Here is an 18,389-nt window from a genome sequence, read left to right as displayed (position 1 = left end):
GTTGAACATGGACCTATGAACCAGGAGGTCATGGTTCTATTCCCAGTCAGAGCACATGCCCAGGTTGGGGGCTCGATCCCCAGTGTGGGGCATGCAGGAGGCAGCCAATCAAGGAAACTCTTTCATCATTGATGTTTCTATCTTTCTCCCTCTCCCTTCCTCTTTGAGTCAATAAAAATATATTTTTTAAAAAGGACCTGACAGCCCTCACTGGTTTGGCTCAGTGGATAGAGGTTGGCCTTCGGACTGAAGGGTCCCCGGTTCATTTCCGGTCAAGGGCACATGCCCTGGTTGCAGGCTCGATCCCCAGTAGGGGGCATGCAGGAGGCAGCCAATCAATGATTCTCTCTCATGGTTGATGTTTCTATCTCTCTCCCTCTCCCTTCCTCTCTGAAATCTATAAAAATAAATAAATAGATGATAGATAGATAGATAGATAGATAGATAGATAGATAGATAGATAGATGATAGATAAAAATGACCTGAAATTTGAAGTCTAAGGGTAAAGGAGATTGGAAAAAATGGATAAAGTTAGTCTATGTAGTGGATACTCTGGGTGCCTCAGCCTGATTCCTTTACTAGACTAATGCACTCATCCCCCAGCAACTCTGTGTTGGCTGCTAGAGACTCATAGTTGCAGTCTTTTACAGGAAACCTTTCACAGCCAAAAGGAAGCCACCTTGCCTGGGAATTTACACCACACCTTCTCTGAGACTGATAGGGAGCAGCTAGTGGCAAAAACTGAATGACATTGAGGTAGAACAGGATAACCCCCTTGTCTCAAGACAGGCCAACTATGGTATAATTTGTGCTCCAGAGCTCCCTATGGGACCAGGTTGATGCTGGTCTCCAGCAGAGACCACATCCTTGCTTACCTTTCTTATCCTGTCCTCCTGCTTCTCTCACTCTCCTCTTAAAAGCACTCAGATTCTGCTTCTCTGAAACCCAGCCGAAGGCAGTAGGTATTCAGAGACAAAAACTGAACTTACATACTGTGCACCACACCAGACAAGGAAACAACCAGAATAAAGAGCCCAAAATTACAAGACAACAGTGGAGTGTGAAAAGCTTGCCTACATCTTACCTTGTGTTTCTTTGTTATTGATCCAACTACATTTGAGCAGCTTATTTCCCCCCTTCCAGGCATTTTAAAAGTTCCAGTAGGTCTCTGATCCTCTGGGCAAAGCAGAATATAGTCTTTGACCATCTTAGCCCCAGTGGTGGGCACTCATTCTCATCTGGATGATATAACCATCCAAAAATGCAGAAGCTGCAAACCCAGCTGGGCTGTACCTACCCCAAATCCTGGGTATCTGGGCCCTATAAGGCCTTCTGTGAGCCATATATAGGAGACCTAGTATCAGTATTAAAACCTGTATTTGTGGACATGATTTCCATTTCCTCCCCCTCAGCTTCTCACTACTACAGCATGAAGAATCCTGGGACTTTTCCTAGTACCTCATCTTTTTAGCCTATTTTTCAATGGCTTTGGTTCACAAACATTTGTTCAGTAAAGTTTCATTGTAGAGAGAAATACAGTTAGACACTACTTCATTTTTAAGTAGCATTCATAATGTGAATTTCTCTGCATAGCGCATATAGCCCTAGAATGACATTTCATCATCAGACCCTACTAATTTCAAGTTCCTTATAAGTGAAATAGGACCTTTATAAATTTGTAGGTGAGTTTTCAGGAAGAATGTTTAATATTGCTTAGAAGGGAAATTTTTCTGATTTTCAGTAACACCAGTGACGTATAAATACAACACTAGATATTAGATATGTGATATATATATATATGATATATATATAGAGAGAGAGAGATACTAGAGGCCTGATGCATGAAGATTCATGCAAGAATGGGCCTTCCTTCCCCTGGCTACCAGCACCGTCTTCACTCTGGCCAGAGCTGCCTTTCTGACTTCCCACACTGCCCAGAGGCCCAGAGCAGCTGGGGTGGTGCAGAAAGCCTGCGTCATCACCATGGCAACAACGCAAGCGTCCCACCCCGCCCCTGGCCACTCAACGCCTGTGTATGCAAATTAACCCGCCATCTTTGTTGTGTTAATTTGCATACTCACTCCTGATTGGCTGGTGGATGTCGTGAAGGTATGGTCAATTAACATGTTACTCTTTTTTATTTTTTTAATTAATTTCTTTATTGATTAAGGTATCACATATTTGTCCTCATCCCCCCATTCCCATCCCAAACCCCTCCCCACGCATGCCCCCACCCCCCTGTTGTCCGTGACCACTGGTTAGGCTTATATGCATGCATACAAGTCTTTTGGTTGATCTCTCCCCCTTACCCCCATCCTCCCCTACCTTCCCTCTGAGGTTTGACAGTCTGATCGATGCTTCCCTGTCTCCAGGTCTGTTTTTATTCATCAGTTTATGTTGTTCATTATTTCCCCTAGATGAGTGAGATCATGTGATACTAGAAATACACTTATAAGAACCGAAAATAAGACAAGCAATAATGGTTAAGCTGAGAGGCAAATGAATCAGTCTGTAGTGAGTTTCTTTCCAGGCCAACAGTTCTTTTGAGTCCCAATTTCAATGTCAAACAGTTCCTTATATGTACATGTCAACGATGATATTTCAGTTCTGGATGGTGGACAAATGATGGTAATGCAGGTCCAACCCTCTCTGGTTTGGTCCTGAGCAACCTGCAGCGACACACAGCTGCTGACTGCTAGTATGGCAAGGCATCGTCAGTGTCTTCCATCTCTGGACTGTTTCTCTTCTGTCTTCATGGCTGGAGCAGTCCTGTCAATTCCTCTCTGTTGCAGGAATCCACATGGTCTTGGAGTTGTTTTCTGAAAATATACACACATAATTTCAACCAAAAGTTAATAAAGGAATCTTTTCTATAAATTTGACTTGGGATCCTTTTTCATTTTTTGCCCAAACGATTTTCCTTTGGCTTGTTTTGACACCATGTGTGTTTTTCATGGGTGTCTTGCTGTTAGCATTACAAATGAAAGTTAATTTTCTAAAGTAAAAATTTTCTAGATGTAATTTACTTATAGGATATATTTCCTTACATGATATTCTTCTACTATCCCCCCTTTTTTAATTTAAATATTAGGAAGCTTTTGGAAATTTTATAATGTAGTCTTGATAGCTTTTAAATTTTAATTTTTTGCACTAAAATATGACTACTTTAGTTTCATTACATGTTATGCAATTTTACCATGAGATGAACTACCAATAAAAATTTTAGTTAACACTTTAGGAACAGCTTTTTCTCCAGTACCACTAATTTTTCTAGAATATTTGCTTATTTCACTTAGCCAATTTAAATTAGTCTGAGAACTTGACTACTATTTTACTGTCAAATTTAATACTCTAACAACAATCTTATTTTACCCTGTAAATATTAGTGGAAAGGATTATTTGCCTTCTTGAGTAGGCCCTGAGCATTCCTGGTGCTAGGCTGGATTTAGATATCAAAAACCCACTTCCCCACCCCATGGGTACAAGACAACTCAAACAAGTCTTGTTGCAGTGAGAGGGCAGCTGCTGTCGGCCAAGTCTCTGTCTGTTACCTAGGTCCCGATTTGAGCTGGGCATGGGAAGCGAAGCAGCCATGGGGGCAGGAGACCTCCCTCAGAAGGGGTGAGGGTTCAGGCCCCTGCAAAGTTTGGGGGGTGAGGGTCTGTGCCCCACCTCTGTTGACCCCCAAGTTCTCTCCTGATGGCCCCTCTGTGACTGTGCCTGTCTTAGGTTGTTCCTTCCCTGAGGAATCTTACCCATCTCTGGCTAACCAGCCATCCTCTGGGGCCAAGCAGGGTGATGTGAGGTTCAGTTCTGTCTCCTTAGTAGCCTATGCCCCCGTGGCCTCCATGCCCAGCACCTGCCTTGGGATCCCCTCGCCTGCTGGTGGGGCCCGGGCACTAATCACATATCTTGGGGAACCCAGGTTTCTTCTCCAGGGAGGGCCCAGCTCACCCCACTGGGCGAGAGACAGATCCATGGTACCAGTCACCACGAGGCTTCAACCTCAGCATGAACAGAAAGCACAGGCAACAGCTGTGGGCAATTAGATTGTGAGAAGAGGGTCCCTCTTGGCCAAAAGGGCAAGAGGGTCCAATATAGAATGCTCAGGTGCCTTCCAAGGGGGCCCTCTACACAGTGGAAGGGATTAAATCCTTTCATGTCCTTTTTAAATTGCTGCCAGACATTCAAAGAATTAGTTTGTAAGTTTGTTTGGGATAATTGTACATTATGCTGTTGTAATTCTAAAATATCAAGAGATGTGTTACCTTTGTCTCCAAGCACCAAAAAGATGATTTTTTATTGATTCCCAAGGGTGCAAGGTACTATTATAGGTAATGGGGGTAATACAAATCTGGGAAAAATTATAATGACATTGTAGAATAATATCATGTAAGGATATTCTTTGCTCTAGGCCAGTGGTCGGCAAACTCATTAGTCAACAGAGCCAAATATCAACAGTACAACGATTGAAATTTCTTTTGAGAGCCAAATTTTTTAAACTTCTTCTAACACCACTTCTTCAAAATAGACTCGCCCAGGCTGTGGTATTTTGTGGAAGAGCCACACTCAAGGGGCCAAAGAGCCGCATGTGGCTCGCGAGCCGCAGTTTGCCGACCATGGCTCTAGGCCATGGAAATTCCATTTCAAACTGTTTGTCAATTTCTTTTTGTATAGACAAGGTCTTAGTTACATTTTCTGCACCTCTCCCAGGAGCAAGTAGTGATAGTCCCTTCCTTTGGTGTCCACGCAAGCCAGAAACCTCTCTTTAATTTTACACATAAAGGAGCAGTGGTTTGATTTTGTGTCATACAAAAGGGAAGCTGGGTGGCGACCCCTGTGTAATTATACTTCCTTGTCCCACCCATGGTCCTCCTGGATGACCAAGGTGTTTGGTGTTATTGGTGACTACATTAGGCGGGGGATCGGCCCACGGAAGGGCTCTTACCCATGAAGGGACAGGAACATAAGTCCAAAATACTTCCCCATTTTCCCCAGGTAATAGTACCATACAGCTGATGACTGCTAGCATGGCAAGAAAGACGTACTCAGGCATTCTTGGGTTTCTGGTTACCTCACAGTTTCTCTATTTTTTTATTTTTTTATTTTTATTATTATTATTTTTTTTTTACATATGTATTATTTTTTTTTATTCCAGATGAATTTTTTGAAGATTCGTTCTAGATCTGTGAAATATGCCATTGGTATTTTAATGGGAAGTGCATTGAATTTATAGATTGCTTTGGGTAGTATGGACATTTTGATGATGTTCATTCTACCAATTCATGAACATGGATTCTTCCATCTGTTTATGTCTTCCTCTATCTCTTTTTTCAGTGTCATGTAGTTTTCCACGTATAGGTCTTTTACCTCTTTAGTTAAGTTTATTCCTAGGTATCTTAATTTTTTTGGTACAATGGTAAATGGGATTGCTTTTTTAGTCTCTTTTTCTGTAAGTTCGTTATTGGTGTATAGAAATGCCATAGATTTCTTGGCATTAATTTTGTATCCTGCTACATTGCCGAATTCATTTATTAAGTCTAATAATTTTTTGATGGAGTCTTTAGGGTTTTCTATGTACAGTATCATGTCATCTGCAAATAAGGACAGCTTTACTTCTTCTTTTTCAATTTAGATGCCTTTTATTTCTTCTTCTTTTCTGATCACAATGGCTAGTACTTCTAGCACTATGTTGAACAGGAGTGGTGAGAGTGGGCATCCCTGTCTTGTTCCTGTTCTTAGGGGAAATGGTTTTAGTTTTTGCCCATTGAGTATGATGTTGGCTGTAGGTTTGTCCTATATGGCTTTTATTATGTTGAGGTATGATCCTTCTAGTCCCACCTTGTTGAGAGTTTTTATCAAGAAAGGGTGTTGGATTTTGTCAAATGCTTTTTCTGCATCAATTGATAGACTATATGATTTTTATCTCTCAATTTGTTTATGTGATGTATCACATTTATTGATTTGCAAATATTGTACCATCCTTGCATCCCCGGAATATGATCTTTCTGATGTACTGCTGGATTCGATTTGCTAGAATTTTGTTGAGGATTTTGGCATCTATGTTCATGAGGGATATTGGCCTGTAATTCTCTTTCATTGTGTTATCTTTATCTGGTTTTGGTATTAGAGTGATGCTGGCTTTATAGAAGGAGCTTGGAAGTGTTCCTTCCTCTTGAATTTTCTGGAATAGTCTGAGGAGGATAGGTTTTAGTTCTTCCTTGAATGTTTGGTAAAACTCCCCTGTGAAGCCATCTGGCCCCGGGCTTTTGTTTGCTGGAAGCTTTTTGATGACTGCTTCAATTTCTTCCATAGTTATCAGCCTATTGAGATTTTTAGAATCTTCCTGAGTAACTTTTGGAAGGTTGTATTTTTCTAGGAATGTGTCCATTTCCTTGAGGTTATCTAGTTTGTTAGAATAGAGTTGTGCATAGTATTTTTTAACAATCCTTTGTATTTCTGTGGGGTCTGTTCTTATTTCACCTCTTTCATTTCTGATTTTGTTTATTTGGGTCCTCTCTCTTTGCTTCTTGGTGAGCCTGGCTAGAGGTTCGTCAATCTTGTTTATCCTTTCGAAGAACCAGCTCTTGGTTTCATTGATCTTTTGTATTGTTTTTTTGGTCTCTATGTCATTCATTTCTGTTCTGATCTTTATTATTTCCTTCCTTCTGCTCACTGTGGGCTTTTCTTGTTGCTCTCTTTCTAATTCTTTGAGTTGTTGAGTTAGATCATTTATTAGCATTTTTTCTTGTTTTTTGAGGTAGGCCTGTAGAGCTATAAACTTCCCTCTCAGGACTGCTTTCATTGTGTCCCATAGGATTTGCAATGTTGTGTTTTTATTGTCATTAGTCTCCAGGATGTTTTTAATTTCTTTTTTGATCTCATTGATAACTCAATCATTGTTTAGTAGCATGCTATTCAGCCTCCAAGTGTTTGAATTTTTGGAATGTTTTTATTGTTGTTTATTTCTAATATTATACCATTGTTTTCTGAGAAAATGCTTGATATGATTTCAATCTTTTTGAATTTGGGGAGACTTTGCTTGTGACCAAATATGTGGTCTATTTTTGAAAATGTCCCATGTGCACTTGAGAAGAACGTATATTCTGTGGTTTTGGGGTGAAATGCTCTGAAGATGTCAATTAGGTCCATCTGATCTAATGTGTCATTTAGAATTGCTGTTTCTTTGCTGATATTTTGTCTAGAGGATTTATCCAGTTATATTAGTGGTGTATTAAAGTCTCCTACTATGATGGTATTGTTGTCGATCTCTCCCTTGATATCTTCCAGGAGATTTTTTATGTATTTGGGTGCTCCTGCATTGGGTGCATATATGTTTACCAGAGTTATATCTTCTTGTTGAATTGCTCCCTTTAGTATTATGTAGTGGCCTTCCTTATCTCTTATTATGGCCTTTACTTTGAGGTCTATTTTATCAAATATAAGTATCACAACCCCAGCTTTTTCCTCATTTCCATTTGCCTGAAAATTTTTTTTTCCATCCCTTTGCTCTCAGTCTGTGTGAATCCTTTGCTCTGAGGTGGGTCTCTTGTAGACAGTAAATATATGGGTCATGTTTTCTTATCCATTCAGCTACAATATGTCTTTTGATTGGTGCATTTAATCCATTTACATTTAACGTTATTATTGACAAGTACATGTTTGTTGTCATATTTTTCCTTAGTGTTTGTGTTTCTTCTTGCCTTTCTCTTTCTTCTTTTTACAGCAGTCCCTTTAGCATTTCTTGCATTGCTGGCTTGGTAGTGATAAACTCTCTTAGCCCTTTTTTGTCTGTGAAGCTTCTGATTCCACCTTCAATTTTGAATGGTAGCCTTGCCAGGTATAGTATTCTTGGATTCAGTCCCTTGCTTTGCATCACTTTGTATGTTTCATTCCATTCCCTTCTGGCCTGGTGTGTTTCTGTTGAGAAATCAGTTGATATTCTGATAGGAGATCCCTTGTAAGTAACTTTCTGTCTCTCTCTGGCAGCCTTTAAGATTCTTACTTTGTCGTTAGTGTTCGCCAGTTTATGATGTGTCTTGGTGTCGGTCTTTTGGGGTTCAACTTGTTTGGGACTCTATGTACTTCTTGGACTTGCATAGTTTTTTTTCTTGCCAATATCAGGGAAGTTTTCTGTCATTATTTCTTCAAACAGGTTTTCTATTCCTTGCTTCTCTTCCTCTCCTTCTGGTATCCCTATTATTCTAATATTGTTTCGTTTTGTGTTGTCCCAAAGCTCCCTTAGGCTCTCCTCTTGCTTTTTAAGTCTTCTTTCCAGTTGCTGCTGTGTTTGTGTGTTTTTTCCTACCTTGTCTTCTAATTTGCTGATGCGGTCCTCAGCCTCTTCTAGTCTACTGTTTAGGCCTTCCATTGTGTTCTTTATTGCAGCTACGTCGTTCTTCATCTCCTCTTGTTTTCTGGTGACATTCTCATTCAGCTCCTTATAGTTCTCATTGAGTTGTGTGTATTTGTCATCCATCCATTTAAACATCCTTATAACCATTACTCTGAATTCTATCTCTGATAAGCTGCTAGCCTCGAATTCATTTAACTCCCTTTCTGATGGTTCCTCTTTTTCTTCCCTTTTGGGATTGCTTTTTTGTCTTCCCATGTTTTCCTGTAATGTTTTAATTGTAGATCCAATTGCTTTGCTACCCAGGTTCTTTTGGGGATGGTGCTACTGGTATAATCTCTCAGTTCTCCTGGGCTGGTTAATCTAGTGTAGCTCCCTACTTGAGCTATTTGGGTTCTCTTGATGTAGGCCTGCGAGCTTGAGAGGCACGACTGCAGTGTCTAGAAGTCAGCAGCCGTGGAGGGGTGTGTCCTAATTTTTGCTGTCTTGCACCCTTAATTGAAATCACGCGTGCCCAGCAGGGACTCACAGTGGCACCCAGGAACCATCTGTTGGGGTGATGGGGCTCAGGGGGCCTGCTCTCTGGAAAAGCGTGACTGTGGTGCCCAGAGTTCTGCAGTATTGGGGTGGGCATACCCAGCTTTTGCTGTTGCACCTGTGGTGGATAGGTGCTTACTCCCAGTGATGGCTCACAGGAGTACCCGCGGTACATTTGCCAGCGAGGCACACTGAAGGACTCTGAAGGGCCCTGGCAGTGTAGCGGCGCAATTGAGGCACCTGTGGGCCAGTGTCCAGGATGAGTGAATTCAAAACTTCTACTGCTGGGGGGGAGTGCGCCCCCGCTTGTTCAAGTTCGCACCCAGGGAGAGCTCACAGTGGCTCCCACTAGCGCCCTGTGGGTAGATGGGCTCAGGGTGCCTGCCTGTTGGAACTTCGCTTCTGTGGAGGTGCGCTTGCCAGGTGCAGAGTTCTGATGCACTCTGAGGGGTCCTGGCACCGTGGTTGAGCTGCTGGGGTGAATGTGGGCAGTTATCCAGGAAGAGGGAATTCAGAATTTCTACTGTGGGGCTGCACGCCCTTGTCTGTGCAGAATCACACCCTCGGGGGGCTCTCAACCCCTCCCAAGTGCTGCCTAAGGAGTGGAGTGCCCTGCGCGGCTGGAAATGAGTTCTGCCGCTGGGTAGGGGGAGGTTGCACTTACTGCTGCCGAGCGGTGCACCTTTGGAGGTGGAGGTCCCAGGGTCCGCGGGTCTGCAGCTGGGGTAGCAGGATTTTGGCTGGAGTGGCTGCTGGGTTGCAGGGCAGTTCCAAGGCCTGTCTGGTTGGTGGTGTTGATGAGTTCTTAAAAAAGGCCATTCTCCCCTTCAAGATGGAGTCCCGCCGTCCAGGGAGTGCCCACAGCAGTGGAAGTCTCTCCTTGTCAAGGAGAGCCTGTCTGCCAGCCCCTGCTGCTCCTGCGAGATTTAACTTTCCCTCACTCACTCACACACACACCACCCACATCCACACACTCTCCTTTCATACCCTCACTCTCTCACTTCCTCTCCCTCACCTCCGTCCTGCCAGCCTCCATCTTTTTCTCTTGCATGTTACTCTTTTTATTAGCGTAGATATCACACAATTTATAAACTAAAAAATGGCAGAGCTAATTCAAGCATTGTAGTTTCCTCTCCTTCTTGCTTGCTTGTACAGCTACTCCTGCTATGATCTTTCTTGGATTGTCTTGGACCTCCATCACTTACCCCTGTTATTTTCTCTCCATCTCCAAGCCTTATCTTGCTTTACTTTCTTCCTAATCCAGTTTAGACTCCACAGTCTGTTTTCCAATTACATTCCAGCTAAAATTTAAACTCCCTTGTCCCTAAGTGTTTGTGCCACAGCCACCTGACAAAACCCCAAACCAACTGTTTTCTCCATGTTTGCATGGGACACTTAGAGAAAGAGAAAATTGGGCAGATTGGTTCAGCTAAAATATATGAGTCCTCGGCCTCAAATGGGCCCTCAACATGCCTGGCAACCTTGCTGGTTTCTTAGGTCAAATCCATCGCACAGCCTCTATCACAACTAATTCAAATGTTCCCACTTACCCTTAACTCTTGTTTACATTCTATGGATATTGGTTACATATCAATTCTATGCCAACTCTGTTGCTTCTGTGGGGGCTAAAAATATTAGTACTTTCCCTCCCACCTTCTAAGTTCTTCTGGCTGGGCCAACCATCAAATTAATAGACACAGATTAACAAGAGAAAATCAAACTTTAATACGTGCACATGGGGAATTCACATAGGCATGAAAATTCCCAGGACAGTGAGGCAACATTGGATATATGACACATTTTTGGACAAAGGAGAAAAGGGGTAAAATGGAGTATTAAATTTCTGAAATGAGAATGTGTGATTTTCAGGGAGTTGAGGAAGAGGGGAACACACCTGGCAAGCAAATCCTTGCCAGGAGACTCAAAAACAGCGGGACACAGGGTATCTAGCCAGCAGGTACCTGCCTGAAACCCTCTTGTTTACCATACTTAATGCAAATTAGGCTAAGGGGACATCCTAAACTCTCCATCCTGTAGCAAGTTTCTCTGTCTGAATCTCTTGGGCAGATAAAGGGGAAGGGACAAAGGTTCTTTCTAAGTCTTTTGTTTCTTAATAAATAGCTTAAATAAATATCCCCAAAAAAGCAGCTTCAGGGTGGCAGAATTTTGATCCCTTCACTTCATACTTCATAGAGGAATTAGAGGCCCTCATAATAGAAGTGAATCAACTTACTCTCTCCAGTCCTCCACATTGACTTTTTTCTGTGCCTTGTGGAATTATCCCTTGAATATCTAGTCAAAACTGCTTCCTTTGTTAATAGACCATTCCTTTCTTTTGTTGCAAAGTGGATAATGACTACAATTATAAATCCACATTTGAACAAATCTTTAACTATGTAATGATAAGCAAAGACCTGACAGGCAATTTAATTTCATAAAAAGAAAAACTTGACATATCAGACTAATATCTCATTCTAAATCAGTACTTTTATATCTATAATCAGACAACATTTAATGAAGTGAAAATTCTGCCTGCTTGAAACTAGTCATAATAAAATTAGACTTAGTTTGCTCTTTCATGGAGAACATATTCCAGATGTTTAAGTGATTCCAAGAAAACCCACAGTATAATGGCTCCTTCGATATTTTCTCACTGCTTTCAAATTAGAATAAAATCTAATAAAATTTTGGTAGTATCTTAATAGCACATCATATTTTTCAGAGTTAACTATACATGTTTAATAATTTAAAGATTAATTTATATCCCAGGCTGGCAGGGGAGGGCAGTTGGGGGCTACCAGGCCTACAGGGGAGAGCAGTTGGGGGCAACCAGGCCTGCAGGGGAGGGCAGTTAGGGGGTACCAGTCCTGCAGGGGAGGGCAGTTGGGGGCAATAGGGCTGGCAGGAGAGTAGTTAGGTGTCAATCAGGCTGGCAGGGGAGTGGTTAGCGGGTGATCAGGCTGGCAGGCCAGCGAGCAGTTGGGAGCCAGCAGTCCCAGATTGTGAGAGGAATATCCGACTTCCGGTTTAGGCCTGATCCCACCAGCAGTCGGACATCCCCCAAGGGGTTCCAGATTGGAGAGGGAGCAGCCTGGGCTGAGGGACAAACCCCCAGTGCACAAATTTCGTGCACCAGGCCTCTAGTTGTATAATATTAGCAGCACTAATATTTGAAATATAGCCAAACCCAAAGTCACACCCACTGAAATGACATGGTACCTGTATTCACTCTTTATATAGTATGTCCTGTGATTCAGAGTTGAGGGGGCTCTAGTTTTTGTTATGTACACTTCTAGGCTTTGACAATCCATAGCCATCCTCAGGTACTATAGAGCTGCCCCGAGGACCTAAGTCAAATGCCAAAATAACAGCTTATTTGAACACTCTCCTGCCCCTTTTTTCTCTTCATTTTGTTTCTACCATCAGTTATCTCCTTTCCTCCATCCTTGTGTACTTAGTGACCTTATGACGATTTCTTGCTGGTTAAAGTTCTTCATTCTGTTCATGCCCATCACAATATCTGCCCAAACTGAACCTTACACCAAGTTGTCTCTTTATCAACTAACCTCTCCCCAAAACTCTATTTATCTTAACAGCAATTTAGGCATTCAAATTAAACTAGACCTATGGGGTTTTTTTTATCCTTAATTGATCATAATACTAGTAGCAGTAACAATGTCAGTAAAATAGTAGTAGTAAAAGTTTAGCCTGGCCGGTGTGGCTCAGTGGTTGAGTGTCAACCTAGAACCAGGAGGTCATGGTTCAATCGCCGGTCAGGGCACATGCCCCAGGTTGTGGACTCAGTCCCCTGTGGGGGGCATGCAGAAGGCAACTAATGTATGATTCTCTCTCATCATTGATGTTTCTATCTCTCTCCCTCTCCCTCTCTGAAATCAATAAAAGTATATTATTTTTTAAAAGTTTATAATAGATCCTCTTTATTCCAATTCAGTTAAGACCTAGAGTTCAACCACTAATTGAAAAAGACAGTTAAATCAGGGAACCATTAAACATATTTCTTAAACATTTTATTCCATCTTAAAATAGCCATCAATATTTTAATATTGTGTGAAGGTTTTTTTTCTTTGAGTGTAGATTCACTGATTAGAGTTCTCCATGAATTGCACTGATAATGCAAACTTTTGATTTCCAGTTTCTTTAATGTAAGCAGAGTGCATCAGGAAACATGAGAATTATTCTAAATGCTGAATCCTTCTAAATTTTTTGGATTATTTTTCCAATTTTTTGCAGTCTTGTCCACTCCAATTCAACAGTACTTTTTTTTAATTTTTAAGGAACTTTCCTGGTTTTCATAGAAATAATAATTCATTTTTAGACATATTTCTTTGGTTAGAAATAATATTTACTATCAATCCCTATAAAAACTTTTAGTTTTAGACTGATTCTTTAAATCATATAATTGCAACACTAACTGGCAAAAACACATTTGAGAACATGACTGACAACTCAACTAATGAGAGCTGAAGAACATGCATACTAACAGATACCTCTAACATTCTATTTAGAGGTTGGTAGATGCCCCAGACAGTGTATTTCACAGAGGAATAAAGACTATGGTGAGTCTTAAGTGGAGATTAGTTAAGAGAACTTTTTTATAATTGCTAGATCCTATATAATAAAACCCTAATATGCCAACTGACTGAACGGCAGAACAACCGGTCTCTATGACACACACTGACCACCAGGGGGCAGACTCTCAATGCAGGAGCTGCCCCCTGGTGGTCAGTGCACTCCCACAGGGGGAGTGCCACTCAGCCAGAAGCCGGACTCACAGCTGGCGAGTGTAGTGGCGGTGGTGGGAGCTTCTCCTGCCTCCGCAGCAGCGCTAAGGACCCATCGAAGGAAGTCCGCCTGCCGGCTTAGGCCTGCTCCCCAGACTGCAAGAGGGCACAGGCCTGGCTAAGGATACCCCGCCCCCCCCCCAGTACATGAATGTTGTGCACCAGGCCTCTAGTATGAGTATAAAAAAGAAGCGATAAGATCCTATGATAGTGGGGGGTAGGGGGGAAGGGAGAGAGAGAGAGAGGGAGAGAGGAATAAGAAGGAGGAGGAGGAAGGGAGGAGAGGGGAAGGGAAAGTGAGTGTTGTGATTAATTATGATTGCTGGAACTTGTTTTTTAATCCCTTTCATCCTCTAAAGCATTAATGTAGGATTAAAATATGTGCCCAGGACTTTTGGGTAGAAAGTGAAAATCAAAATATTCTAATAAAAGACATTTGAACATGTAGATTATGTAATCCAAAGAGAGCTGAAATCTAGATATGATTTAACTGAGATGGATACTCAATTTAATGGCTGAGAGCCACACTAGTGAAGGCAGATGATTAGCATAGAGGTTTAATCTGCAACATTGTCAGATTATGCCTGGTTCCCCACTTATAATTTCCACTCATATGATATTTATTAGTGGTTATTACCAACACATTATTATCCAGAAGAGATTGGTTCCATTTTGTAATGGTTGTCCTTATCTAGGTTTCTCCATTGTCATTTAAGAAATCTATTTTCCAACATTTATATTATGCAAAACAAAATGATTATGCATCATTTTCTTATAAAGAAATGAAATAATATTTACTATCAATCCCTATAAAAACTTTTAGTTTTAGACTGATTCCTATGACATTCCACTGACATGGAGTTGAATAAAGATGCATACATCACATAGGATTGTTGTATGTATGTGTTCAGTCAGAAGTGTATCTTGTTTTTCTTTGTTTTAATTTTTATGGATATGTAATTCACATACCATAAAATTCACCTTTTTAAAGTGTAATATTCAGCAGTATTTAGCATATTCACAAGGTTGTGCCATCATCACTACTAATTCCAGAGTATCTCTCAAAAGAAACCCCATGATCCTTTAATATTTTTAATGACCACTTTAAAAAAAACTATGAGTTCTGCAGAAAGATTAGCACAGTGTCTTGCGTTTTCTAAGAACTATATAAGAATCTTACACTCCACACAGTACCACATTTTAGTGGTGAGATATTCAGGTAAATTTGAGAGGATAATTACATTCTTATTTACAATGTACATACAGGTTTCTTCCATTTGCAATGGGGATGAGTTGGAGGGTTATAGATGAGGTGAATGTAAACAATGTCTTTTATCAACATAGGGAACCAGAGAAATAACATGTGCCCAGATCAAGCAAGTTAAAACAGCACTATAGCCAAGTAAATGATGCTGTCCTTGTGCACAGACATTATATTACACAAATTGATCTCCTAAGTGAGGGAATTTGTCCGTTAGAAATTGCTCATTGGAACATTTGGACATCATACATCATGTTAAAGATCCATAAATGTCATCTCAATAGGGTAGATATGACGCATAGTAATATCCTCCCCATATCTGCATAGTGTTCTTCTGTTCAACAGATTGTCATGATGTATTGCATCAGAGAATCCCAATCTAGTGCTTTAGAGACAGCTGAAAAGCCCCATGGGAGCCTTCTTAAGTCATTGCTACAAGGACTAAAATACCAGACCAGGAAGTCATTCTTAAAACTTGACAAAATACCCTAATCTCTAAATGAATCTATTTATTATATAGTTGGTGCAAAGTATGAATGTAATATTTTATGACTGAGTATGTCATTTTTGTAAAAAAAAAAAAGATCTATATCTGGTTGTGAGATGAGTAGAATTTAGAATCTAGCAGCACCATATTTTTCCCGTTACTTTGCCAATCCAGAACTTCTTTGGAGAGGTATATGATATAATAGTTAAGAATAGGCTTTTATATGCATATGTGCATAACCCATGGACACAAATAATAGTGTGGTGAAAGCCTGGCAGGGTAGAGGAGGTCAATGGGGAAGAAAGGGGTACATCTGTAATATTTTCAACAATAAAGATACATTTTTAAAAAATAATAAGTACTCTGGAGACGGGCAAACCTGGGTATGTATCTCAGGTTTCTCAATTTTGACCCATGGGATCTTGGGCAAGGTTTAACCTCTCCAAGTTTGTTTTCTCTGTGTAAAATGAGACGTCTCCAAGTATTAACCTCATAGGGTTATTGTGTAGGAATAAAATCAAATGGCATGTGGACAGAGCTCATCACAGGATTAGGCATCTAAGAAGTAAACAAGAAATATTATTATTTACCCATTAACAAATGTTCATTGTTATACTACCACTATGATAGAGCTAATATCACTGATACTGCACCCCAAACAGAATAAAATATCTTGTAGTTCCCATATGTCTGTTTCTTTGTTTTAAATATTCTCATCTTCCAATTTGCCCTTGACTATTTCACACAGGCACTTCGAGGAGAAATTGCGCCTCTTAAAGAGAATATAAGCCACGTCAATGACCTTGCTCGTCAACTCACCACATTGGGCATTCAGTTGTCACCATATAACCTCAATATTCTGGAAGACCTGAACACCAGATGGAAACTCCTGCAGGTAGGAACATTATTAGCATTGCAGTTCCCTGTTCCAATAAGAGAATATACAGATAAAGTTTGTTTATGAGGAACAATAAAAGTAATTTTTCACATGACATTCACAAAAATATTTTGTGAATATAGGATATTTTATATTTTTTGTTAAGTCCTTATATAAATGTTTTTAAACCTATTAAAATTAACTTTTATAAATGGCTTAAAGTTAGGCTTTACTATATCTTGCAATAAACATAGAAGATAATGCTGAATCATGATTAAAAAAACTAAATTACTGGCATGCAATTACTTTGTACTATTACTGCTTGGATTCTTAAAACATCTTTCCCTTTGGAATCCTAATGTAAACAAAAGTCAAAGGTAAGACATCCTAAAATCTTTTAAAGAAAGAACATTCATCCACAAACCTGCAGGAAATATAAGTGTGATCAAGGTTATTTAAACTTTCTATGCCTCAATCTTTCATCTGAAGAAAATGGGGATAATAAATGTTCCTAAAATATTGGTTTATTATTAGGACAAGTAAGTCAAAACACATGGTAAGTACTCGGAACAGTACTAGTCCCGTGGTAACACTATATAAATTCCAACTATTGGTGCTATTGCCATTATAAGTATTACTATTATAGCATACAGGTTTTGGAATCAGATTCACTGAATTACCTTGAAGTCACTTGACCTTTCTGATTGTTAATTTTCTCATCTCTAACATGCTTGCTGTAATATTAAGTGAACTAATTCATGCAGAGTTGTTAGTACAGTACCTGGCTCATAGTAAGAACTCAGAAAACGTAATGGTGGAGGAGACATGTCAATATGTTACCTATGTGAAGGACACTGTGTTATACCCCAAAACTGTAAAACTGGCTTAATGACAGAATTGGAGAACTATTTTCCTTCCTTTTTCCAATTTCATAGGATGCAGAGTGTATGCTACTGAGGACAGAGTGGCAACTGGGTTTAAAAATATTTTCTCTCAGAGTTATAAGAAAAAAACTGAAAACCAGATGAGTTTTCCAAATGGCAGTTCATTTAGGGATGTGATCGACAGTCCTGTTAAAGAATTGCTTGAGCTTTAATAAAAACAAGTCTAATTTTGTGACCTCCTGAGATTTCATATCATTTAATTCTTGTTGTGATCTTGAAATATTTGTATGATAGAATGTTATAAGTGGCATTGACTAAAGCAAGGCAATATAGTTAAGCAGTGAATTCCTATGTATGTTTGCTCCATTAAGTACCATTAAAATCTTATCAGTTTTGCCCTAGCTGGTTTGGCTCAGTGGATAGAGCTTCGGTGTACAGACTGAAGGGTCCCAGGTTCAATTCCGGTCAAGAGCACCTGCCTGGGGTTGTGGGCTTGATCCCCAGTAGGGGGCAGGCAGAAGGCAGCCGATCAGTGATCCTCTCTCATCATCGATGTTTCTATCTCTCTTTCCCTCTCCCTTCCTCTCTGAAAGCAATAAAATATATATTTTTTTAAAAATCTTATCAGTTTCACATCGATCAGATGCTCAAACCTCAGAGGGAAGGTAGGGGATGGTAGGGGTAAGGGGGAGAGATCAACCAAGAGACTTGTATGCATGCATATAAGCATAACCAATGGAGGCAGACAACAGAAGGTGAGGGTGAGGGCAGGATTTGCAGGGGGTGGGGGGCAATGGGGGGAAAACCACACACTTGTAATGCCTTAATCAATAAAAAAAAATCTTATCAGTTTCATCCTTAGTATGTTTTTCATTTTAAGCATAAACAAGGAAAATAATAAATGTCCAAGGCAAAGCAATGCCCACATTTGTTATATACAAGCACTCTTGAACTATATCTTAAAATTTCTTTTAGAGAGCTGAATGCCACATTTGCTTTCAGAATGTACTACAAGATTTGTAACAGTTGTACCTAAATTTTCAAATAAGGCCAAAAGATTATGATGATAGGAAAAGTTTTTTTAAAAAATCTATGCTAAAGGATCCATTATAGCTTGAGCTATTTATTTATATGTAAAGTAGGAGGAAATATTAATAGCTTGAATTTCATCCATTGTTTAAAATAAAT

At 40.2% G+C, this 18,389-nt stretch overlaps 1 protein-coding gene across 1 annotated transcript in view; it reads left to right on the top strand.

The window, feature by feature from the left end:
* The window catches only part of DMD (dystrophin), a 2,407,712-nt gene that overhangs the window by 2,026,233 nt on the left and 363,090 nt on the right, over nucleotides 1-18,389 (top strand). Inside the window, 1 exon segment of the mRNA XM_080651877.1 lies at nucleotides 16,189-16,335. Within this exon segment, the coding sequence (XP_080508003.1) occupies nucleotides 16,189-16,335 (147 nt within the window).

This window comes from Plecotus auritus, assembly GCF_963455305.1.
Source record: "Plecotus auritus genome assembly, chromosome: X".
NCBI classification, from domain to species: domain Eukaryota; kingdom Metazoa; phylum Chordata; class Mammalia; order Chiroptera; family Vespertilionidae; genus Plecotus; species Plecotus auritus.
Note: the sequence above shows the minus strand (reverse complement) of the source record. Positions and strands in the feature narration are given on the sequence as shown.